Source organism: Crocodylus porosus, unplaced genomic scaffold (assembly GCF_001723895.1).
Source record: "Crocodylus porosus isolate Cpor-Errol unplaced genomic scaffold, CroPor_comp1, whole genome shotgun sequence".
Lineage (NCBI taxonomy): Eukaryota > Metazoa > Chordata > Crocodylia > Crocodylidae > Crocodylus > Crocodylus porosus.
The window spans coordinates 10,600,994-10,619,737 of NW_017728911.1; the positions used below are offsets into that span (position 1 = coordinate 10,600,994).

The 18,744-nt window shown below is 40.2% G+C and overlaps 1 protein-coding gene across 1 annotated transcript in view; it reads left to right on the top strand.

Moving 5' to 3' along the window:
- Positions 1-16,977, top strand: part of ANXA2 (annexin A2) — a 49,377-nt gene extending 32,400 nt beyond the window's left edge. The window contains exons 5-13 of the mRNA XM_019533422.1: positions 1,570-1,683; positions 7,346-7,436; positions 8,069-8,148; positions 8,518-8,577; positions 9,252-9,345; positions 11,177-11,272; positions 12,326-12,384; positions 14,307-14,429; positions 16,610-16,977. Of these exons, the coding sequence (XP_019388967.1) occupies positions 1,570-1,683; positions 7,346-7,436; positions 8,069-8,148; positions 8,518-8,577; positions 9,252-9,345; positions 11,177-11,272; positions 12,326-12,384; positions 14,307-14,429; positions 16,610-16,669 (777 nt within the window). The 3' untranslated portion in view covers positions 16,670-16,977. The remainder of the gene's footprint in view (positions 1-1,569; positions 1,684-7,345; positions 7,437-8,068; positions 8,149-8,517; positions 8,578-9,251; positions 9,346-11,176; positions 11,273-12,325; positions 12,385-14,306; positions 14,430-16,609) is intronic.
- The last annotated feature ends 1,767 nt before the right edge of the window (positions 16,978-18,744 follow it).

Below are 18,744 nucleotides of genomic sequence, written 5' to 3' on the forward strand. Positions count from 1 at the left end.
ATGACAGTTTTTCAGTGGCTTGAGCAGAGTGGAATAGTATCACGCTTAGGTGCCCAGCCAGTACAGTAGGATCTTGCTAAAACAAACAACTTTCTTGCTTCACACCAGATTCTTGAAATGTGAGAAAGAGCTGCTTTCCTGAGCCCAGCTAGGAATAAATCTATTCCAAATAAAGTTTCTTAACTCCTGAGAGAGTCTGCTGCAAGCAGTTATCATCAATACTTTCCTTCAGGGAACTTCATTAGTGATAAAATTAGTTCTGACATTCAACATACCACAGAACACATTGTTACTTACCTGGTGATTTATTGCATATGCAGCCTTGTACCATCTTTATATTTTACTCTTTGCTTTGAACTCCTTTGGTTGAATGTCTATAAGATGTTTAGTAAAATGAAACTTCAGTGCAGCTAACATTTGTCCCCAAAGAAGAGATGAGGTACATTACATATGTCAATTTTACTTTGAAATTGTGCTGGGCTTCTTGCTCTTGACACTAAACCAGAATTGTTTAAAGGAAATAGTGTCATGTACTGGAATGCAGATGACCTAAAAGAAAAGAACTTGACATTCTAAAATTTTAATAGTGTGAATTATACTCGAGTTTTTTAATACCCTATAAATTGATTTATGTCTTCTTTTACTTGTCAACCAGAGTGTGCAGATTGCAATTCGTACACAGCCAATTGGAATTAATTGACTGTACCCCAATGAAATGGATTATAGCAGCATGTGGGACCTGCATTATTTGATCTCAAGTCTATAAAACTATTTTCACACTTGTACAAAGGGCTAATGCCCCTTAAATAGGACTTGAGGACTTAAATATTTGCTAAATTCGAAGGATGAGAGCATCCCACCAGCTCCTGTTTGTTGTGTTGGTGAAGTAGTGGAGTAATTTTATTCATTGTAAGAACATGTTATGAAAGATTAATTTAATGGCTTTGTTAACAGATGTGGAAGACAGCTGAAGTGCATTTGGCTCTTTTTGATTCTCTGAATTGGGCATCTTCACTACTTGATTAAGATCAAAGTAATCTTTTTTTGTTTTGCCAGTATTTGTTTAGATGAAATATCAGTGATTTAAATGCATTCAACTCTCTATCTTGGATGCTCCAGATTTAATTTCAGCTATAGTTGACTTCTTTTAGTCCCAAATTTGATCCCAGGGAATTGGCATTTCTTAATTTCATGGTAGGAACACTAACCTTGGTGCCAGTAAAATAAGATCTGAAAATGACATGATGACCCTAATTCCAGACTTTTCCCCTCAGTTATACCACTGCCTGGGAAATGGACACGTCTGTTTGTATTTTTCTCTCTGCTGAAAGATAGTTAAGAGCAAGAATTTGGAGTTTAAAACAGATTGTTGATAATTTCCTTTCAAGGGATGAGGTAAATTTTTCGTGTTCCATTTTTCCTTTCTAGACTTTCACAAAAGATGCTCTGTTCTGTTCCCTCGTTTGTTCTATAGGAAAAGAAATAACAGATTTTTATATTCTAAATGATGGAAAACTGACTTGTCTGGAGATCAGAAATGAGTTTTAATGATTTCTCTTTTTATAAAAGGAACTTTCTGCAGCACTGAAATCTGCTCTGTCAGGACACTTGGAAACTGTGATTTTGGGCCTGTTGAAGACACCAGCTCAGTACGATGCTTCTGAACTGAAAGGTGCCATGAAGGTAAACAAGCTTTAAAGTTAAGCTGCAAATCTGATGATATTTCTTGAGATAAGATTTTGAGTCTATACCAAATTCTGCAGTTCTCATCTGTGCATACTGGTTTTTGAGTACCCAACTTGTGGTATCAGAAGTCATGAGTTTAACTATCTAACTTGTGAATATGATTTTTTTTTTTGTTACTTTTTCTAAATAACTCTAAAGAATGACTCTGCATGACCTCAGTTGCAGGACTCCAAGCCCTGGCTGGGCATGGTGCACCCCTGCTACACATGCAAATTAAAGCTGGCTGGAGCTTTTTATAGTGGAATAGCTACTTTGTATGTGTAGCTAGTCTCAAGGTAATTGTGCAGTTAAACAATTAATTGCACAATAGCTGCAACAGTAGAGAGGGTCAAAATCATATAGTTGAGCCTGAGAGAATGCCTCATACCTACTGTTCTGTGTCTATATAACTTGAACAAAAACAGGACAGATTTTCAAAAGATACTCTTGGTCAGCTTAATTTTTCATCACTATATTATTTTTATAAGAGTGTTCAAATGGAGAACCTGTAGTAAAGTTTGTAGCAACAAACTAAATCAATTATTTGGCATTCCGTATAAAAAATTAAGATGCAGAGAACAACAAAACCAATTGCTAAATTGAAGTCAGGTTTTTGAACAATCAAATGTTGCCCTCTGCTGGTTTAAGCAGAGACTGCCTGTAAATTACTGCAAATCAAGAAGACAATTGTTTTTCATTCTTTTTCCTTATGTATTATATGAATGTAACCATGGGCAGTTATTTTCTCAGCCATAGAAACATAGAGAAGTTGGGCTGGAAGGGACTTCCAGAGGTCATCAAGTCCATCCCCCTACGTGAGGCAGGATCTTCTCTATGCAAACCATCCCATACAACCCACAATTTAAACTCCACATAAGACTACTGTCACCCCTGGCACAACACAATCCTAACACCCTAATCTGCCACAGGTAAAGCAGGGGAATCATGGCAGCCAATATCCTGCTTCTGTGAAATGTTGTCTATATATGTTCAAGAGATTCTGGGTAGTGGGACATGCCTCCTGCTACAGAAGCAACCCCTCCCTCACAGTTTTACCATATCTGACCATGGGGTAAAATCCTTCCTGTCCCCAAATAGGGCAAATCAGTCTGACCTCAAGCAGAAGGGCAAGACCCTCTAGTCAGGAACCTTTGGCTTTGGTCCCAGCACAAACATTGGCACATCCCAGTCAAAGTCTCCAGCTGTGGCTGTAGCCCAGTGCCTCTGAGGGAGATTTAAAAACACCCTGACATACGTAGCAGGAAAGCAGGGGCAGGGGCAACCAGCAACGCCCAGAAGACTGGAAAATAGCCATAGCAGAACGTAGGCATAGCTATGCCTAGGTCATCTCTGACCAGTGGCTGTCCAACTTCTTTTGAACACCTGCAGTGATGGAGAGTCCGCAGCTTCCCTAGGCAGTCTATTCCACTGCCTCGCTATTCGAACAGTGAACAGGTTGTTTCACAGTGATAGGCAGAACACCAGATGGGGAAGCCCATCAAGAACCTTTTCCAGTGTGGTGGAGCAGCTTTGCTTTTGCTTTGGAGGTGGGGCAGGGTATTATGTTCTCTTTATAACCACATGTGATGGTATCTTCCACTGACCCAAAGGCTGATATGAGTCTGTCAGATTTTTCAGCTGTTTATACTTGAGCGTAGTTTGGAATAACTTTTTATGTAGTGGCCATTAAGGCATGTCCTGGCTTAAATGAGGAAAGAAAAATTCCTACGATGAGTTAATGATTACTCTGATGTGTAACATCAAGGAAAAAGCACAGAAGAGAGCATAAGAACAATTTTTCATGTAAAAACAGCTATAAAGAATTAATAACCATATCTTGGTTTAATAAATTATGTTGTCTAAAGTGAATATATGTAGCTTGGGACATTGCTACCTTGTCAACAAAGTCCCCTCAAATTATCACACACAATGACAGATTTTGAATTCTGGCTTTAAATTAGTACTCTCAGAATGCAAGTATAACTTATTTGTATGTGCAAAATCAATGTTTATCCATGCAAGCCAGTACATGCACTTTTTCTCCTCTGTAAACAGACATACTCAAATAAATAAACCAAGCACAGTTATAGTCTGATTTGAAGCTAGCTGAATGTTTTTCCTGCAAAGTAGCTTCCCCATTCAGGCAACTTTTTCAAATGATCTCTGGGAGTTTGAAATGAGGAAGAACATATATACAGTTCACTTTATTCCAAAGAAAGACAAATATGTTTATGGTAACTGCAATATTGTATTGCTCATAATTCCATTTAACAAAAGATCCTTATATGAACCTCAGTAGATTTGGAAACCAAAAAATATGAATAGATATTAATTTTTCCCCCTTCCTCAACAGCTGATAAGAACCATCTTTTGGAGAGGTTTTTTTGGTTCTATTACACGAGTCTTTGGTAAATTGCTGGGCTTAAGTAAATTGGTAAATTGCTGGGCTCCTTTTTCCTTTGTCAAAGAAGCTCTTTCCTGCTCCACTGCCACAAGGATGGTTTTCTAGCAAAAGCTATAAACTCAAAGTAGCTTTAGCATTTTGTTCCAAATAAAAATGCATGATATTAACAATTGACCAGCAGCCTGAGGCCAGGAGTATATTGTTTGAACTCTACTATTTTGGGGCATCTGGGCTCCCATAGAGTTTAATTAACAGCTGATACCTTTTCATGTGGATTAGTTATTTTCTTATTGCTTTAACACGTATGATTGATTTACATTTTAAACAGTAGTAATTCAGCTTAGTTCAAAGTAATGTTCCTACCTTTGGTTTTACTGTTGCTCTACAGAGAGGCAAGTAATACAGAAACCTGATTATTAACTTTGACTTTGATCGCAAAACTAGGCTTTGAAATACATATTTTATCATGTCCTTTCAACACATCCAGGTTGTTCAAAATGTACATGTTCAATCTGAATATTTAGTCTATCATACCAAAGACATTTTTATTCTTATTACTAACATGGGTAATAATTTTGTTATATAGTTATATTTTAGTCTACAATATTGATTTCTGCCTAAAAATATACAGTATGCATAGCATTCACTACAGGTACAAAATAATATTACTCGCAAGCTTTCATTTAAATAGAGGTAAATAAAGGTTGAAAATATTTTCATTTGGCTTGTTCTTTCATAGTTTGAGGATATTTGCATCAGCAACCAGGCATTCCTGCTGAAAATAATTGCATGTTGTATTTCAAGCCCCTGATCCATCTGAGTTCTTGAGCTTAGCTTCAAGTATAAGAATAGCTTCTGGGAGCACATGTTTAGCTGCTAGATCAGGGACCCAAAATAAGGAACTACTATTTTCAGTTGGAAGTGTTGGTTGCTAAAACAAGCACCCTCAACCATGAAGGAGTAAGGAAAATAAAAGTACTTTCACCTTTACTTACCTAATTTTAAATGGAAAATTCAGTTGAGGAATATTCATTTTAAGAACATGCTTCAGTCTTTGCTGGGTCAGGGACAAGGAAAACCATTCTATCCAAAGCATCAAAATCTTCCATTTTTATAGTATGTTTTCTAAGGACTGTGAGGGGACTTCATGTATGTGCATGATGAGGGTCAATTCAGCTTTATATGTGCACATATTGGAGTCAGGTTTTGATTCAGTGCTCTAAGCTGAGAGGTCAGAAACAAATGCTTAGTGCCAGTGACATCTAAACTTAATCTGGAAGCACTGATAGATATTGAATATATGTTAAAAAGCTCCTGGCTAAAACCAAATATATCCCATGGTTATTACAATAATATTTGGCACTTAAACACATTCCATGTTTGGCCTTTCAAACGCATGATAAAAATATCTGAATTAGCCTCACAGTAGCCATGGAAGGTAGTAGTATTCAGCCTTCGTTTTTTGTTTTTGTTTTTTTGTTTTTACAAATGAGGTAGACTGAGGGTCAAAGAAGGTAAGACTGCCTTTATGCATGCTCAGGGATGAGAAGAACCGTTTTAATTAGAGCAATTACTGGACAGCCTTTCTAATTAAAATGGCTCAGTGTAACACACATTAAGTCCCTGCAAATTTCAAAATGGCCATGGGACACTTTATGTAAAGCTCGGACGTGGTCTAGATAAAGCACTCCTGCAGCCATTTTGAAGCACGTGGGAGCTTAAAATGTACGACAGTGAGGCAACAGCGAAGTGTTCTAATTTGAATGCAGAGCAGACTTGATTGAGTCTGCTCCAACCTGTTCAAATTAGAACATGAGCAAGCATGTGTATAGGCACCCTAAGTGACTAATCCACACGTCAGAGAGTACACCAAGCTGTGCAGACTAGAGACCCAGAATACTAAGAGCTTGTTCTATATTTTACCTACTAGATACAAGTGATTGGACTGCATATAGAAAAAGACTGTAAATACCAGCATGTATAGGTAGATCTAGGGTTTTGAACATGGGAGTGCAGATGGCATTGTGCAGCATCACATATAACAACACAACATGCTTTTTTCTCCAGGTAAAAATAAACTAGAAGCTTTATTCATATGGTAGGGACCTAGGGCTGCATTTTTCAGTTTAAGATCAAAGCAAAAACAAATACAATTTTATTGGAATGTGCAATAATTTGCTATATCATATCATATATTTTGTATAAAAACACAATGAACCAGCCAAAATAATTAAAAGCTTTACTTCTGTTTTTATTAGAATTAAATGTACGTTTCTTTCAGAATCATAAAAAAAAATCTAGTCTTCAATATTTTGACAGTGTATCAATGCTTCACTGAGCTATTTCCACACCTGAGTTGATGTTTACATGAGATAATTTTTTTCATGCCTAAATTAATGTTTTCAGCTGGATTTAAAAACAGTCTGCAGGGCTGTGAAATAGGAGCTATATTAAGAGAAGTGGTTAACAGACAACAGAATTACATGAGAAAGTTTATCTTGATTAATGCGTCATCAAGACCATTAAAAAGGAGAGAGGGTCATTAACACTCTGAATGAAGATTTTAGAAGGAATCAGGTTGATAGATTATAATGAGCCAGGAAATCAAGTAACTTCCTCACTGTTGCCTGAATAGAAATGCTACTGTCACTGTCAGGAAGTTCGTTTTAAACTTTGGGTGGACCAGTAATCAACCCGGGGCATGACTGCACCACTGCACCCCCTTAGACATTGCCCTGCCAGTATATTATCATACGTAAAATAGAATTAATATGGTACCGGCTTTTCAAGCATTGTGCTAAACTCCTCCCATTTCTGACTTAAGTGATTTCATTCGTTTTAAAGTGAGATTTTGTTACCAGATAAGTGGCTACTCTCCCACAAATTAGTACTAGTGTTTACTTGCCCTTGCCAACTGAAGATTATATAGGAAAATACTGATTTGTCTCAGCCATAATATTGAGATGCGTTGGTGCCAGTTTTGTGCCTCTAATCTACTTGCAACTGGTCCATAAGAATAAATAGCATGAGCTATCAGTTACATTGATAAAAAAATTCTGATGCCACATAATTCCCTTTCTAAAACAGCTGTAAAGATGTTAATATTCTCTAACTTTCAAGTAGGAGAAGGGAATATTAAAGAAATTTCTTCAAAATATTTTGGAACTTTCAAGAAATCTGATAATTTTAACTAATTAGCTAAAACTTTTGTTTCAGGGCCTGGGAACTGATGAAGACACTCTCATAGAGATCATCTGCTCACGGACAAATCAGGAGCTTGCTGAAATTAACAGAGTCTACAGGGAAAGTGAGTTGGTGTTAGTGTTCTCAACATGGTGAATTTAGGCCTTTCCATACTTCTTTGGAAGTGGGAGGAAAAACTTTTGACCATTGGCCTTGTTCTTGGTGGTTACTATTTGAGTTTGTTTTTAAATTTCAGAGCTTAAACTCATGGTAAAGCAGCAACTGTCATACTTAGCTATACTTGGAGAAAATTGTGCTCCCATACTTGCTTTGATAGCTGTCAAATGATTCTGTGAGGGTAGCAATGGCTGAACCAAAGCGCTACATGGCATAAGATAAAGCAATAGTAAAATGATGAACTGGATAGTTATATATGAGATTATATATGAGTCTTAGGATAGATTCCTGAAGAACTTGAGAGGAAACTGCATTTTAAGCAATACAGAGCAAGGGTGTACTGATAGAGATTTTTGGGGCCAATACCAATAGCCAATTTTTAAGGAGGCATATCGGCCGATACTGGTCCAATTTCCGATGTGCAGCTCAGCAGCTTGAAGAGCAGTGTCCAGCTGGTAAGTCTGTTGTGGGGGAAGGAAAGGGACATGGGGAGGGCAGATTGAGGCCCCTGTGGTGACAAAGAATGGAATAAATAACTGTAAATCCTCAATAAATAGAAAAGTATTTGTTGTTTTCCAGTGTACAAGACAGAACTGGAAAAGGACATTGTGTCAGACACATCAGGAGACTTCCGCAAGCTGATGGTTGCCCTAGCAAAGGTAAGATATTCTGAGCAAGTGCAATTTTAGCTGTGCTTTTCCTTATTTTATCAGGTTTCTCAGTCTACTCGCCTGTTGGCTACTTACTAGCCATATCAGAAATCCATTGCCTGCTGATGACAAGTTTTGATTCACTTTCAATACCACTGCATAACCAGCAACTTGAAATAACATGGTTTGGATACTGTATGAAAGTAATTTGATAAGGCAGTATTGTCTGTTACAGAGTTGTGTAATGGATATGAGACATACTATAGTAACTGGTCACTTAATGCTGACTAACTTGAATTGTGGGGAAAAAGGCTTGCATGTTTTAAATCAGGTTATCACTATTGAACCTCTACTAAAATGTTTTATTCTTGTTTGAAGGGTAGAAGAAGTGAGGACAGTTCTGTGGTTGATTATGAACTTATTGATCAAGATGCCAGAGTAAGTGCTCCTGCTGCTAAGTAACTAAACTTCATAAATGATACAGTGCTTCTTGCTTTTGCACATACAGAAAGAGCTCGTGTAAATTCCCTACAATACTGGATGGAAGGTATAGGCAGGTTACTCGTTTCAGCATGTACTACTTATAATCCTGAGAGATCAGTCAGATCCCTTTATCGTTTTCTGCAACTACAGCCCATACACATCTGGCTTTTAGTTTCTCTTGCATACTTTGACAAGGAAATTTCTTAGTCAAGAATGATAAGAGAGCAGTGGTATTTTCTTGGGGTTCAAAATGGTTGGAACCCAAGCGATTTCTACAAAGATTATGAAACTATCTCAAGGGATTAATTTATTGGTAATGTTATGTAAATAGTCCTCCAGCATACAGCCACTGAAGCCAGCACACATCAAGAATAACTCTGTTGAACTCAATGAAATTATCCCAGGGCACAACCTCTCCTAGTTGTGAATAAGATCTGTTAGTCTTGTCTATGTAGTCCCCTTGAAGAGTATATTACGCATGTTGGCCTTCTCATCTAATTCAGCTCCTAAAGAACTTTTTTTACCGTAAAAAAAACAAACAAAAAACCAAAGAAAACTTGTATAGCTTTGAAGCAACTACCTTTTTTGACCTCTGGTGGCTACAGAAGGACTTTTCATTCTAACCATAGGACCTTTATGATGCTGGTGTGAAGAGGAAGGGAACTGATGTTCCTAAGTGGATCAACATTATGACTGAAAGAAGCATTCCCCACCTCCAGAAAGGTACTTTTTAAACAAAGCATTTCCATAGGAGGGAGTTAGAAATGGATGGTTATTTTTTCCTTCTAATAGTGATTAAAATGAGACCAGCAAGCAGAAAAATCTTAAGTTTATCAGCTGTGCCATTACCATTTGGGGAAAAAATAAATATTTAAACATTACTTTAAAAGTAAAGTAAATACATTCATCTCTTTGCTTGAAGTTTTGCATGTACATGCACGTGTGCACGCAGCAGGAATACATCTTAGAAACCACACTTTCAAAAATGGTCTCTAAATTTTAGAGGTGCACTGATATATCGGTCCCATATCTTGGACATAAGGAAGAATTTCTTTACTGTCCAAGCCCCCAAGGTCTGGAACAGCCTGCCATCGGAGGTGGTTCAAGCATCTACACTGAACACCTTCAAAAGTAAATTGGATGCTTATCTTGCTAGGATCCTATGACCCCAGCTGACTTCCTGCCCTTTGGGCGGGGGGCTGAACTCGATGATATTCTGAGGTCCCTTCCAGCCCTAATGTCTATGAAATCAGATTGGCACCGACAGGGAAAATTAACAGTATCAGAAATTGGCTGCTTTTGCCTGCTGTGGCTAATAATGTGCCCGATAAATGCCCCGTACATGCATGCAGCTGCAGCACAACACAAGACCAGGAGCGCAGCCTGGTGGCTTGGAGAGCAGCATTTGGGCTGGTAAGTCTGGTGTGGGGAAAGAGGAAAGGGGAGGGAAGGGGCATGTTGGGGCAGATTGGAGTCTCCGCAGTGAGGAAGAGAGTGGGGCAGGGACGGGTGTTGCCCAGGCAAGGCAGGGTGCAGCCATGAGGAGCTCATTTTGGGGTGTGCTGTGCTCACCCCAGGATGACATGGGGGGTGTGCCCCATGGTTCTGCATGTGGGGCAGGGTAGGGCAGGCTGCCACTATGGGCTGGGGCTAGGGGCTGTGCCGGGCTCTTTCTGGCAGAGGCGGGGACTGGGCCAGGTTGTGCTTGGGGCAGATGGTGGCACCAGCCCACAGCAGCAGCCCCATGTACAGATCTGGGGCCACATGTCCCTTGTGCCCTCCCAGGGTGCCCACAGTAGCGGGAGCCTGTGCCCCCCTGGATGAGCCACTTGTGGCTCTGTCCTATGCCCTGGCTGAGCAGTACCTCCCCAGCCCTACCCCCTTCCTCACCATGAGGGCCAAAATCTGCCTCCCTACATGCCTTCCCTCCCCCTACCTTTCCTCCCACACCAGATTTAGCACCAGATTTAGCAGCGTGATGCTCGTCTCCAGACTACCTGGCTGCATATCACATCAGTATCGGCTGATATGGCTTCTTAAAAATCAATTATCGGGATCAGCTCAAAAAATCTCTATCGGTTCACCCCTACTAAATTCACAGCTGCCATCCTGCACACAGACCCAGTTGTGTGCATCACATGTTTAATCATGTATCATTGGGTTCCAGGAGTAGCTTCTGGTTTTAACAGCCATGCAAGAAAGCTTCTTGTGAGGATTTTCTTGAAGGTTTAAATTCTAGAACTGGAAATGCTCTCAGTACTTGGAGATCTATTTTATAGTTAAAAAAACCAAAAAAACAAACAAACCAAAATGTTACCCAACGTATCTGTTAATTGATGACTTCCTGATGTGTTACAATTTATTCATTGAAAGAGAAATCAAAGTAGCATACAAGGTACTTACACCTTGCTGCTGTTCTCAGTCTGGCCCTTCTATTGGCATCGTGAAGTTTTTTCCACGCACATGACCTGTGCCCTGCATTTGTGTGTATAACTTAAGAGGTGTGAGCAGCTGCTATTTTGGGTTTTTTCAATGGTTTTCTTCCTTACCATAGTGTTCGAGAGGTACAAGAGCTACAGCCCATATGATATGTTGGAGAGCATCAAGAAGGAGGTCAAGGGAGACCTGGAAAATGCCTTCCTTAATCTTGGTAAGCTGATGCGTGTTCATCCAGGTTAACAGCAGCGTACAAAAAAAACCATTTCCAATGCTCTTGCAGTCTTCTTACAGAGAGAAGGCAGAGAGAGGCTCGCTTGCATAATGACTGCTCTGAAGATGCTAGAGGAAAGGAAAGGCACTTAGGGTGTCATCAGTGTGGAATCTATGAATGAATTTTACTGTTTTAATTGGAAGTGGGAAGAAGTGTAATTAATCAATGTACTGTCTTCTGCTAAAAGTAGTCTCTGTAGCCAACTCTTCAAAGGAGAAGTATGGTTTATGATCTGCTGTTACTTTTTCTGTGGTATATAGGGACAGAATCATCCTTTGAGCTTTATGGGAGAAGGTAGCTTAACCTCACACCTGAAATATTTTCTCTGAATGCCTGCTTTAGAAATCTGATGAGCTGAGAGAGACTGAAGAGAACAACAGTGCTTGTCAGAGTCACCTAGGAGGACTTTGGGAGGCTATTAGGGGCATTTAATTTGCCATTGTGTTCTATCACATGGACAGGAATGTAAATGCAGTCAGGTGCTTTGAATTGTGGAGTTTGGAGAGGTGCTATGGACTTTGTTTGTGGGGACTGACTGTAGAGGGATAAATGTTTTAGAGATACAGTGCTGGGACAGCCAGGGACTGTTTAAGGCAAAAGGCATAAGGAAAAGCACAAACTCTGCAGGAGAAAGCTATGTGGGTATCATCAGTATTAGCATTTTCAGAAAGGAGGTGACCAAAATTATTTAACTGAACAAAGCCTAGACCTAGAATTGTGAGGGAGCACCATAATGTGATATGATAGCACTACGATGATAAAATATTTGTCAGATCTTACACAGCTTTGGTTAAATGCCTTTGTGTGACTGCCTAAACTTACCCACTTGAAACAGTCATTTCAGACACAAATAATGTATCTGTGGTATTTTTGGAAGTATATCTCCTCCTTCCCTGTAGGTTAGCCATCACATCTTCATAAAAAAAAGTGCAGTATCATTCATTTTGCATACCTCTAGCAAGTGTAACCAATCATACTATCTTCCTTTTTCAGTCCAGTGCATTCAAAACAAGCAGTTATACTTTGCTGATCGATTGTATGACTCCATGAAGGTATGGTGGGGCTGAAAGAGGCCTTCTTTCTACTGAATCTTTTGCTCTCCTTCCTTGTCTAATCACAGTTTCTTCTTCTTTCTTCTCCATTAATTTTGCAGTTGTTTAGATGGCACTGGCATAGCTAATTACATCATCAAGGCTGGTTTTCTTCAAAAGCATGCTTTAATATTATATGCATAGAGAAATTAATCTGATGTACTTTATGCAGAAATGTCAACAGACATACTGAGAAAGAAAATAGTAGACTGAATAGCATTCGCTGCAAAAAACCACAGAGCTGTAACAGTAAGGTTGTTCTACAGATACTGTTTCAAATCTGCTGCTGTCATTAACACATAGCTTTGAAGCGTAGAGTGAGCATCAGTTATTTTCCTCTGCACTTAGCTTTTTTGTTAAATGGTAATTAATTTAGAAAAGAGAGATGAGGACGTTATTAAGGCTGTGGACAAATGTAACTTTCAACCGCTTGGAAATGAGAGGTGGAATTTCCCCTTGGAGCATGCATTGGCTGTTCAAATGCAGTTGTTATATCTGGAGGTTTCTCTAGCTGTGCGAGTAATATCACTGTAATTTTAACCCTCAAAAAATTGGCTTGCTCCACTTGTAGCCCATAGAAACCTACAGATACAATAGCTATGTCATAAGAATATCTAGGACTACCATTAGAAGCTAGTGACACTTTTAAATCTGTCCACACTGCTTGACTGGCAGATTATTCATGGGTGTCAAACTTTAAGTAAAATTTTAAAGCCAAATCTAATTCCCATCTAAGTGAACTGGAGTGGATTTTGTCCATGAATTAGTAGGTGTCAGGACAAAGGCTATATAGTATGAGTTAAAATGGGTACCTTACCCACAATACATAGCAAATGGTGCTGAGATGATAATTATGAAACCTTGGACAAAAAGTAAGTAATCTGAAGGCTGTCAGAATGTGGGATGTTAAAATGGAGATGACAAGCATAGGTCACAGGAAAGTGTTCCTAGTGCATCTTATGTGGTTGGCCACTTTTATGTGCTGTACAGGACATAAATCCTAATCTACAGTAGGTGGAAAGTTCCCAGAGAAGAAGCAAGAGAGATTAAAAGGAGTGGGAGCTTATTTAACATAAAAAATCTATAAAAACTTGCCTAGGGAAAGAACTGGTAAGCAAGCATGAGCGAAACCTCAAAAAGTCTAAAGGCAGCTAATGCTGAGCTCTTTGAACTAATAGTAAACAGTAGGGTTTTCAGACACATGCAAGTTAAATTGGTCTCAAATAGCTCATGACTGAGATGTGATCAGTCTAACTGTTACAAACACTGGGTGAAGAACGCCCTCATTCTAAATGAAAAAAACAAAATCCTGCCTTGACATACAGATGGTATCAGCATGTTGGTGTGATGGTACCAAATACCAAAACCTCCCAAAACAAAGTTTCCTTAGAGAGAAAATGAGAGAATGTGAGACAGAGAGAGGTTAGCCATATCGTTATAAATTATCATAGCACCCTTGGACCCACAGTTGTGGACCAAGATCATCCCTGCTTAAAGGGTTTGCATTTTAAGTAGCTTAATACATTAGTAGAAGGCAGTCAAACACTGCTTTTGCACAGGTTTTAAGAACTTCTGTGGAATAGACTACAGAGCCACACAGAGAAAACAGTACACATTTCCACTAAAAATAATGGGGATACAATGCTAGTATATTAAGAGGTAAATGCAAGGGAGACATTTTTGTTTCTGCTGTACTGGAAAATACACAATAATATATCAGCCAAATAGAGGACAGTATAGTGAAGAAGATTTTCAGAGGAAAGAAGTAATCTATTTTAACTTTTAACTACTTGGCAGTAGATTAGTCTCCCTTCTTACACTGCTATGGCTGTCCTGTTTTTTCACTTCAGCAGCTACTGTTGTAAATGTAAGTCTGTTTGTAGGGCAAAGGAACCCGTGACAAGGTCCTGATCAGGATTATGGTGTCCCGCAGTGAGGTTGATATGCTGAAAGTTAAGAGCGAATTCAAGAGGAAGTATGGAAAATCCCTCTATTATTTCATCCAGGTGAGTAAAAAAACCTCTTGTTTTAATCACTGCATGGGATTTTCAGAAGCTCTCAGCATCAGTCTAATTGCACTCATTGAAGTCGGCAGTAATTTTGTCATCAGTTTCATTGGGAGCAGTTAGGACAATGCCAGGTACTTTTGAAAATCTCACCCTAAACTTTTAACTAGACTACAATCTGTGAGCAATAGGCAGTGAAATTATATGCATGCTTTAGACTGTGTGCAGATGTTTGTAGCTGGCTGATATGTTTGTGGAGAAAGCTCTTCCCAAAGCCAGAAGCAAAAGGAAAATAAGCACCAATGAGCTTGAGATGGGACTGACCATAGAGGAAGAGATCATGCAAGCAGCTGCTTTCAACTCCCATTCATGCTACAGAACCCTAGATTCTAGCTGCCCTGTCTGAAGTTGGTCTAGCTCTGGGACTGGAATAATCCTGTCTGGCCCGTGAGGGGACATGAAGATATGTCTCAAGCTTTTTTCTTCTTTAAAAATACTGAATGAAGAGCAAGGGCTTTCCAATTCTAGGTGTTGATTCTAACCTGCCTCTCCTAATCATGTAAATTTTGGGCCCCATCCAAACTAACATGTCCCATTTATCACCATGTGAGAGGTTCTTCATCCTGTCATATCCCATCCAGCATTTGTTTTGCATGGGTGAGTGCAGGGGAATGAAACATGCTAAAAAAACGCTTCAGCTTATCTGGCCCAGGCTCTTCCACATAACTTAACTCTGGAAGAAGATGTCAGATTTGGGTGTAGTCCCTTTTTAACGTGTTTCCTACATTGTCTAACAGGAAAGAGTTAGGCGTAATACTCCTGAATTGATGGTGCATATTCCTAAATCATTCCCAGGAGCTTTACAGTTTTTGTCTCTGACCCTGGAAAACAGCTTGTCCTGGTGGGGGCATAAAGCTGAAATAAGTATGCGTGCTAGCTTCTGAGGCTACAAATGTACACTTCATAGTAGCTGCATAATAGTTTTGGCAGTAATTTTCCCCAGACGGGGAGCTCTGTGTCAGCAGCTGTGGAAAGAGTTTGGGCCAGATGCCCTATTCCTGGTAATTGTTCAAGAGTGTTCAATTTTTACAGCATCATTGGAAGAGATGTGGCAGTGGCTGACATCTTATTCTTAGTTTATATGCAAGTTGAATTTCCCTGCACCACTTTGCAAACACACTTCTTTTAGTCCAAGTCTCCCACAGAAAGGGCTATACCTCAGTGTGAGAGAGCATTATAAAATATAGTCCATTAGGAAATAAATATAAATTTCTACTGAATCGTTGCAGACAAAGCTTTTATCTACCATTTACATATTAGAAATGTTAACATCCTCTTATAGCTATGGATGCTCTGGCTAAAAGGTTCAACATCATGGGAGCCTGGTGTGTAGACCACCATTAGATAAGTCAACCCAGCAATAGGGCCATGATTATTATTAGACAGTGCCAAGATTGTAACGCTTTGTTGGCTGTACAACAGACTTACTATTGGGTGATTTTGTGCAAGTCAATTGATTCATTTGTGCCTCCATTCCTATCTGTAAAATGGGCTAGTGATATTGATTCTGTTGTGTCAGTTTAAACCAAGAACTTTTACTACATGCATGTACTGCCTAATTTTGTTTTGAATCCAAGTAGTATTGTATTCGTGGAAGGAGCAGAGTTGTAAAATTCCAAATCAGTTGACTTGAGGTAGCGTGGTGAAACTGGGTTGTGTTTTGCTTTGGTTAATTGAAACAAATTAGAGAGGGTACATCAGGGGATTGGTGAATAAACCTTTCCATCTCCAGCTCCCTGGTACAAATATACCCAGACTGGCAGTGACTGAGAGAGCTAACTGATAGATGGTAACCAGAGGGAGGAACTAAACCTTGTGTTCTTCTGTTTTCTGCTGTTTACTTATTAATTTTGAACCAGAGTTCCCATTTTGTTCCTCCTTTTACATTGCATGTCAAAAACCATACAGTAATTTTTGCTTAAAAATGGCTTCCTACTTTCTACAGCTTGTGGAGATTTTAGTATTAATATATTGGAGGAGGCGATGTGGTTAACTGCTTCAGCTTTGTACTTTACTTTGCCCCAGAAATACAGAATTTAGTGCACTCGTTCTGCTGCCTTGCATGTAAGCTTCACTGTCTTTCAGAGTATACCTTATATTTTTTTTCCATTACTTTACAGCAGGACACAAAGGGTGATTACCAAAAGGCACTGCTTAACCTGTGTGGAGGAGAGGATTGAAAATCATCACAGAAGACATCTCTGTCCAGAGATATGCTTTTATGCTCTTTATCCTTACATAATCCTAGAAAATTGACTTGCCTAGCTAACTTTGGCTTGCCTTCATATATGTGAGACCAGTGGTATTGTATGCTTTCTTGTACTTCTCTAGCTGGCAGTGCATTGCTTGGCTTTACCAAAGTTCTTATAAGCAAGAGGCCAAAGAAATGAACATTCCAAGGTCAAAGAGGTCTTTGTGAAAGATTCTGCCTCTTTGTGTAATGGTCCTATTAAAATACAAATAAAACTGAATTTTTACTTTAAGAAAACTACTTTCTGTCTTGCATACTTTGTTTTAAAGCAGAGTGATTGGTAGGTAGACTTTCAGCTCGCTCTCCGTACTGGCTTCATTCTCTTCCTTTTTTTTTTTCCTCAGGGGTTCATTTTTTGGTCTGGAATTATCCCCTTTTTTCCTCACAGTTTTCTGTTCTTTCTTATGAGAAGTGAAGTTATGCATAAATTCTCTTGATTAATCCAAAGAAGTATCAAGCAACACTTGCACCTCATTCGTGTTTTCTGTTTTATTCACGTGTTGGAGTATGTTAAAAAGCGTGTGTATGTGATCTCTGAGCAGTTTTCAAGAGCCAACACTTATAAAAGTTACCTGCCTGTAAACATTATTCTTAGCTTACTCACAAACACCTTCTTGCCAGACCCCAACTGAAGGTTATTCATAGTTAGATAAGAGGCAAGGGAGTTCTCATTCCTCATAATGAGACAGATTTAGAAACAGGACCATTAAGTTTTGCAAATGAGTTGTTCCCAGTTCCCAGTGAAAAAGCATAGCACTTTTCTTTTGCACTGGAATGATGCAAGGTAGTGAGCTTTAAAATAAAGGAAGGTACATTTTTTTTCTATAAGCAAGTTATTTTCCACTGTGTTGTCTCCCTGAAACTGCCATTAGCCTGAAGACTTCCTGCATGGAGCTCAGTTCAAAAGAGCCTTTTATGACATGTTTGCACACAACTGTTACACCTCCATACCTGTGCCAGTACAGTTCAAGTGATGTAACCCTATAGGGCAGATGAAACTATAACAATACGAATTTGCTTGTGTATGGGTATAGCTGTATTCCACAGAGAAGGGGGAAAGGCTAAACCAATGAAAAAACACGTTATAACCAGAGATTTGGATTTTCTGTTCAACACAGAAAAATGGATTTTCTCATTTTAAGGAGAAAAACACAGATTTTTCTCCTTTAACAAAGAAAAATGCAGAAAGCAGCAAGTTTCCCCTTGCAGGCTGGCAGGGTCCCTGCCTGCAAGGGGCTGGGGGAGGGCGATCTGGCAGGGGGCACCACGTGCATGTGCACACACACATGCATATGACAGCCAGGGAGCACGGAGAGCAGTTCCTGCAGCTCCCCGCAGATAAGTCTGGGTGGGGGTGGGATAGAGGCCCTCATAGTGAGGGAGGGAGGGAGGGAGTTGGGTAGGGCACTGCCCAGCCAGCGTGGTGCTTGGGGCCGGAGCCAGGGTGGGAATGCACAGTTGTGGGGCCTGGGCAGGGTGTGAGACAGCTGTGAGTGGTTCATCTAGTGGGTGGCAGGGGAGGCTGGCTCCCCACTGCTGTGCAAATTTCTGGGGTGGGCATGGCGCACATGTGCCCCCCAGATTCATATGTGGGCCAGGGACCTGGGTCTGCAGCCCCCTAACCCCTCCCCCAGCAGCACCCGAGCCCTGGCTACCACCTGTGAGAGGGAGCAGCTTCTGTGGCCTGAGCAGAGCGTAGAGCCCAGTTCCTACCTCCCCCATGAGTGGCACATCTAGAGCAGATAACTGCGCTGCCACCCCCACTGCTGCCAGGCGGGCAGCGGGCGCCAGGCCATGGCCGTGTGAGGTTCCCAGTGGTGGCACCAAGCCTGCGAGTCCCGCTCACTGGGTTGCGGAGGCCTCCAGGGGGAGGGCAGCAGGGCAGGGCAGGGAGCCCAAAGACCACAGCAGGCAGCCTGCATCCAACCCTTCCCCATGGGCTCCATTCCAGCAGTGCTAGCAGCGGGGGCAGGGGGAGCTGGGCTCCACCACCTCCCATCGGCA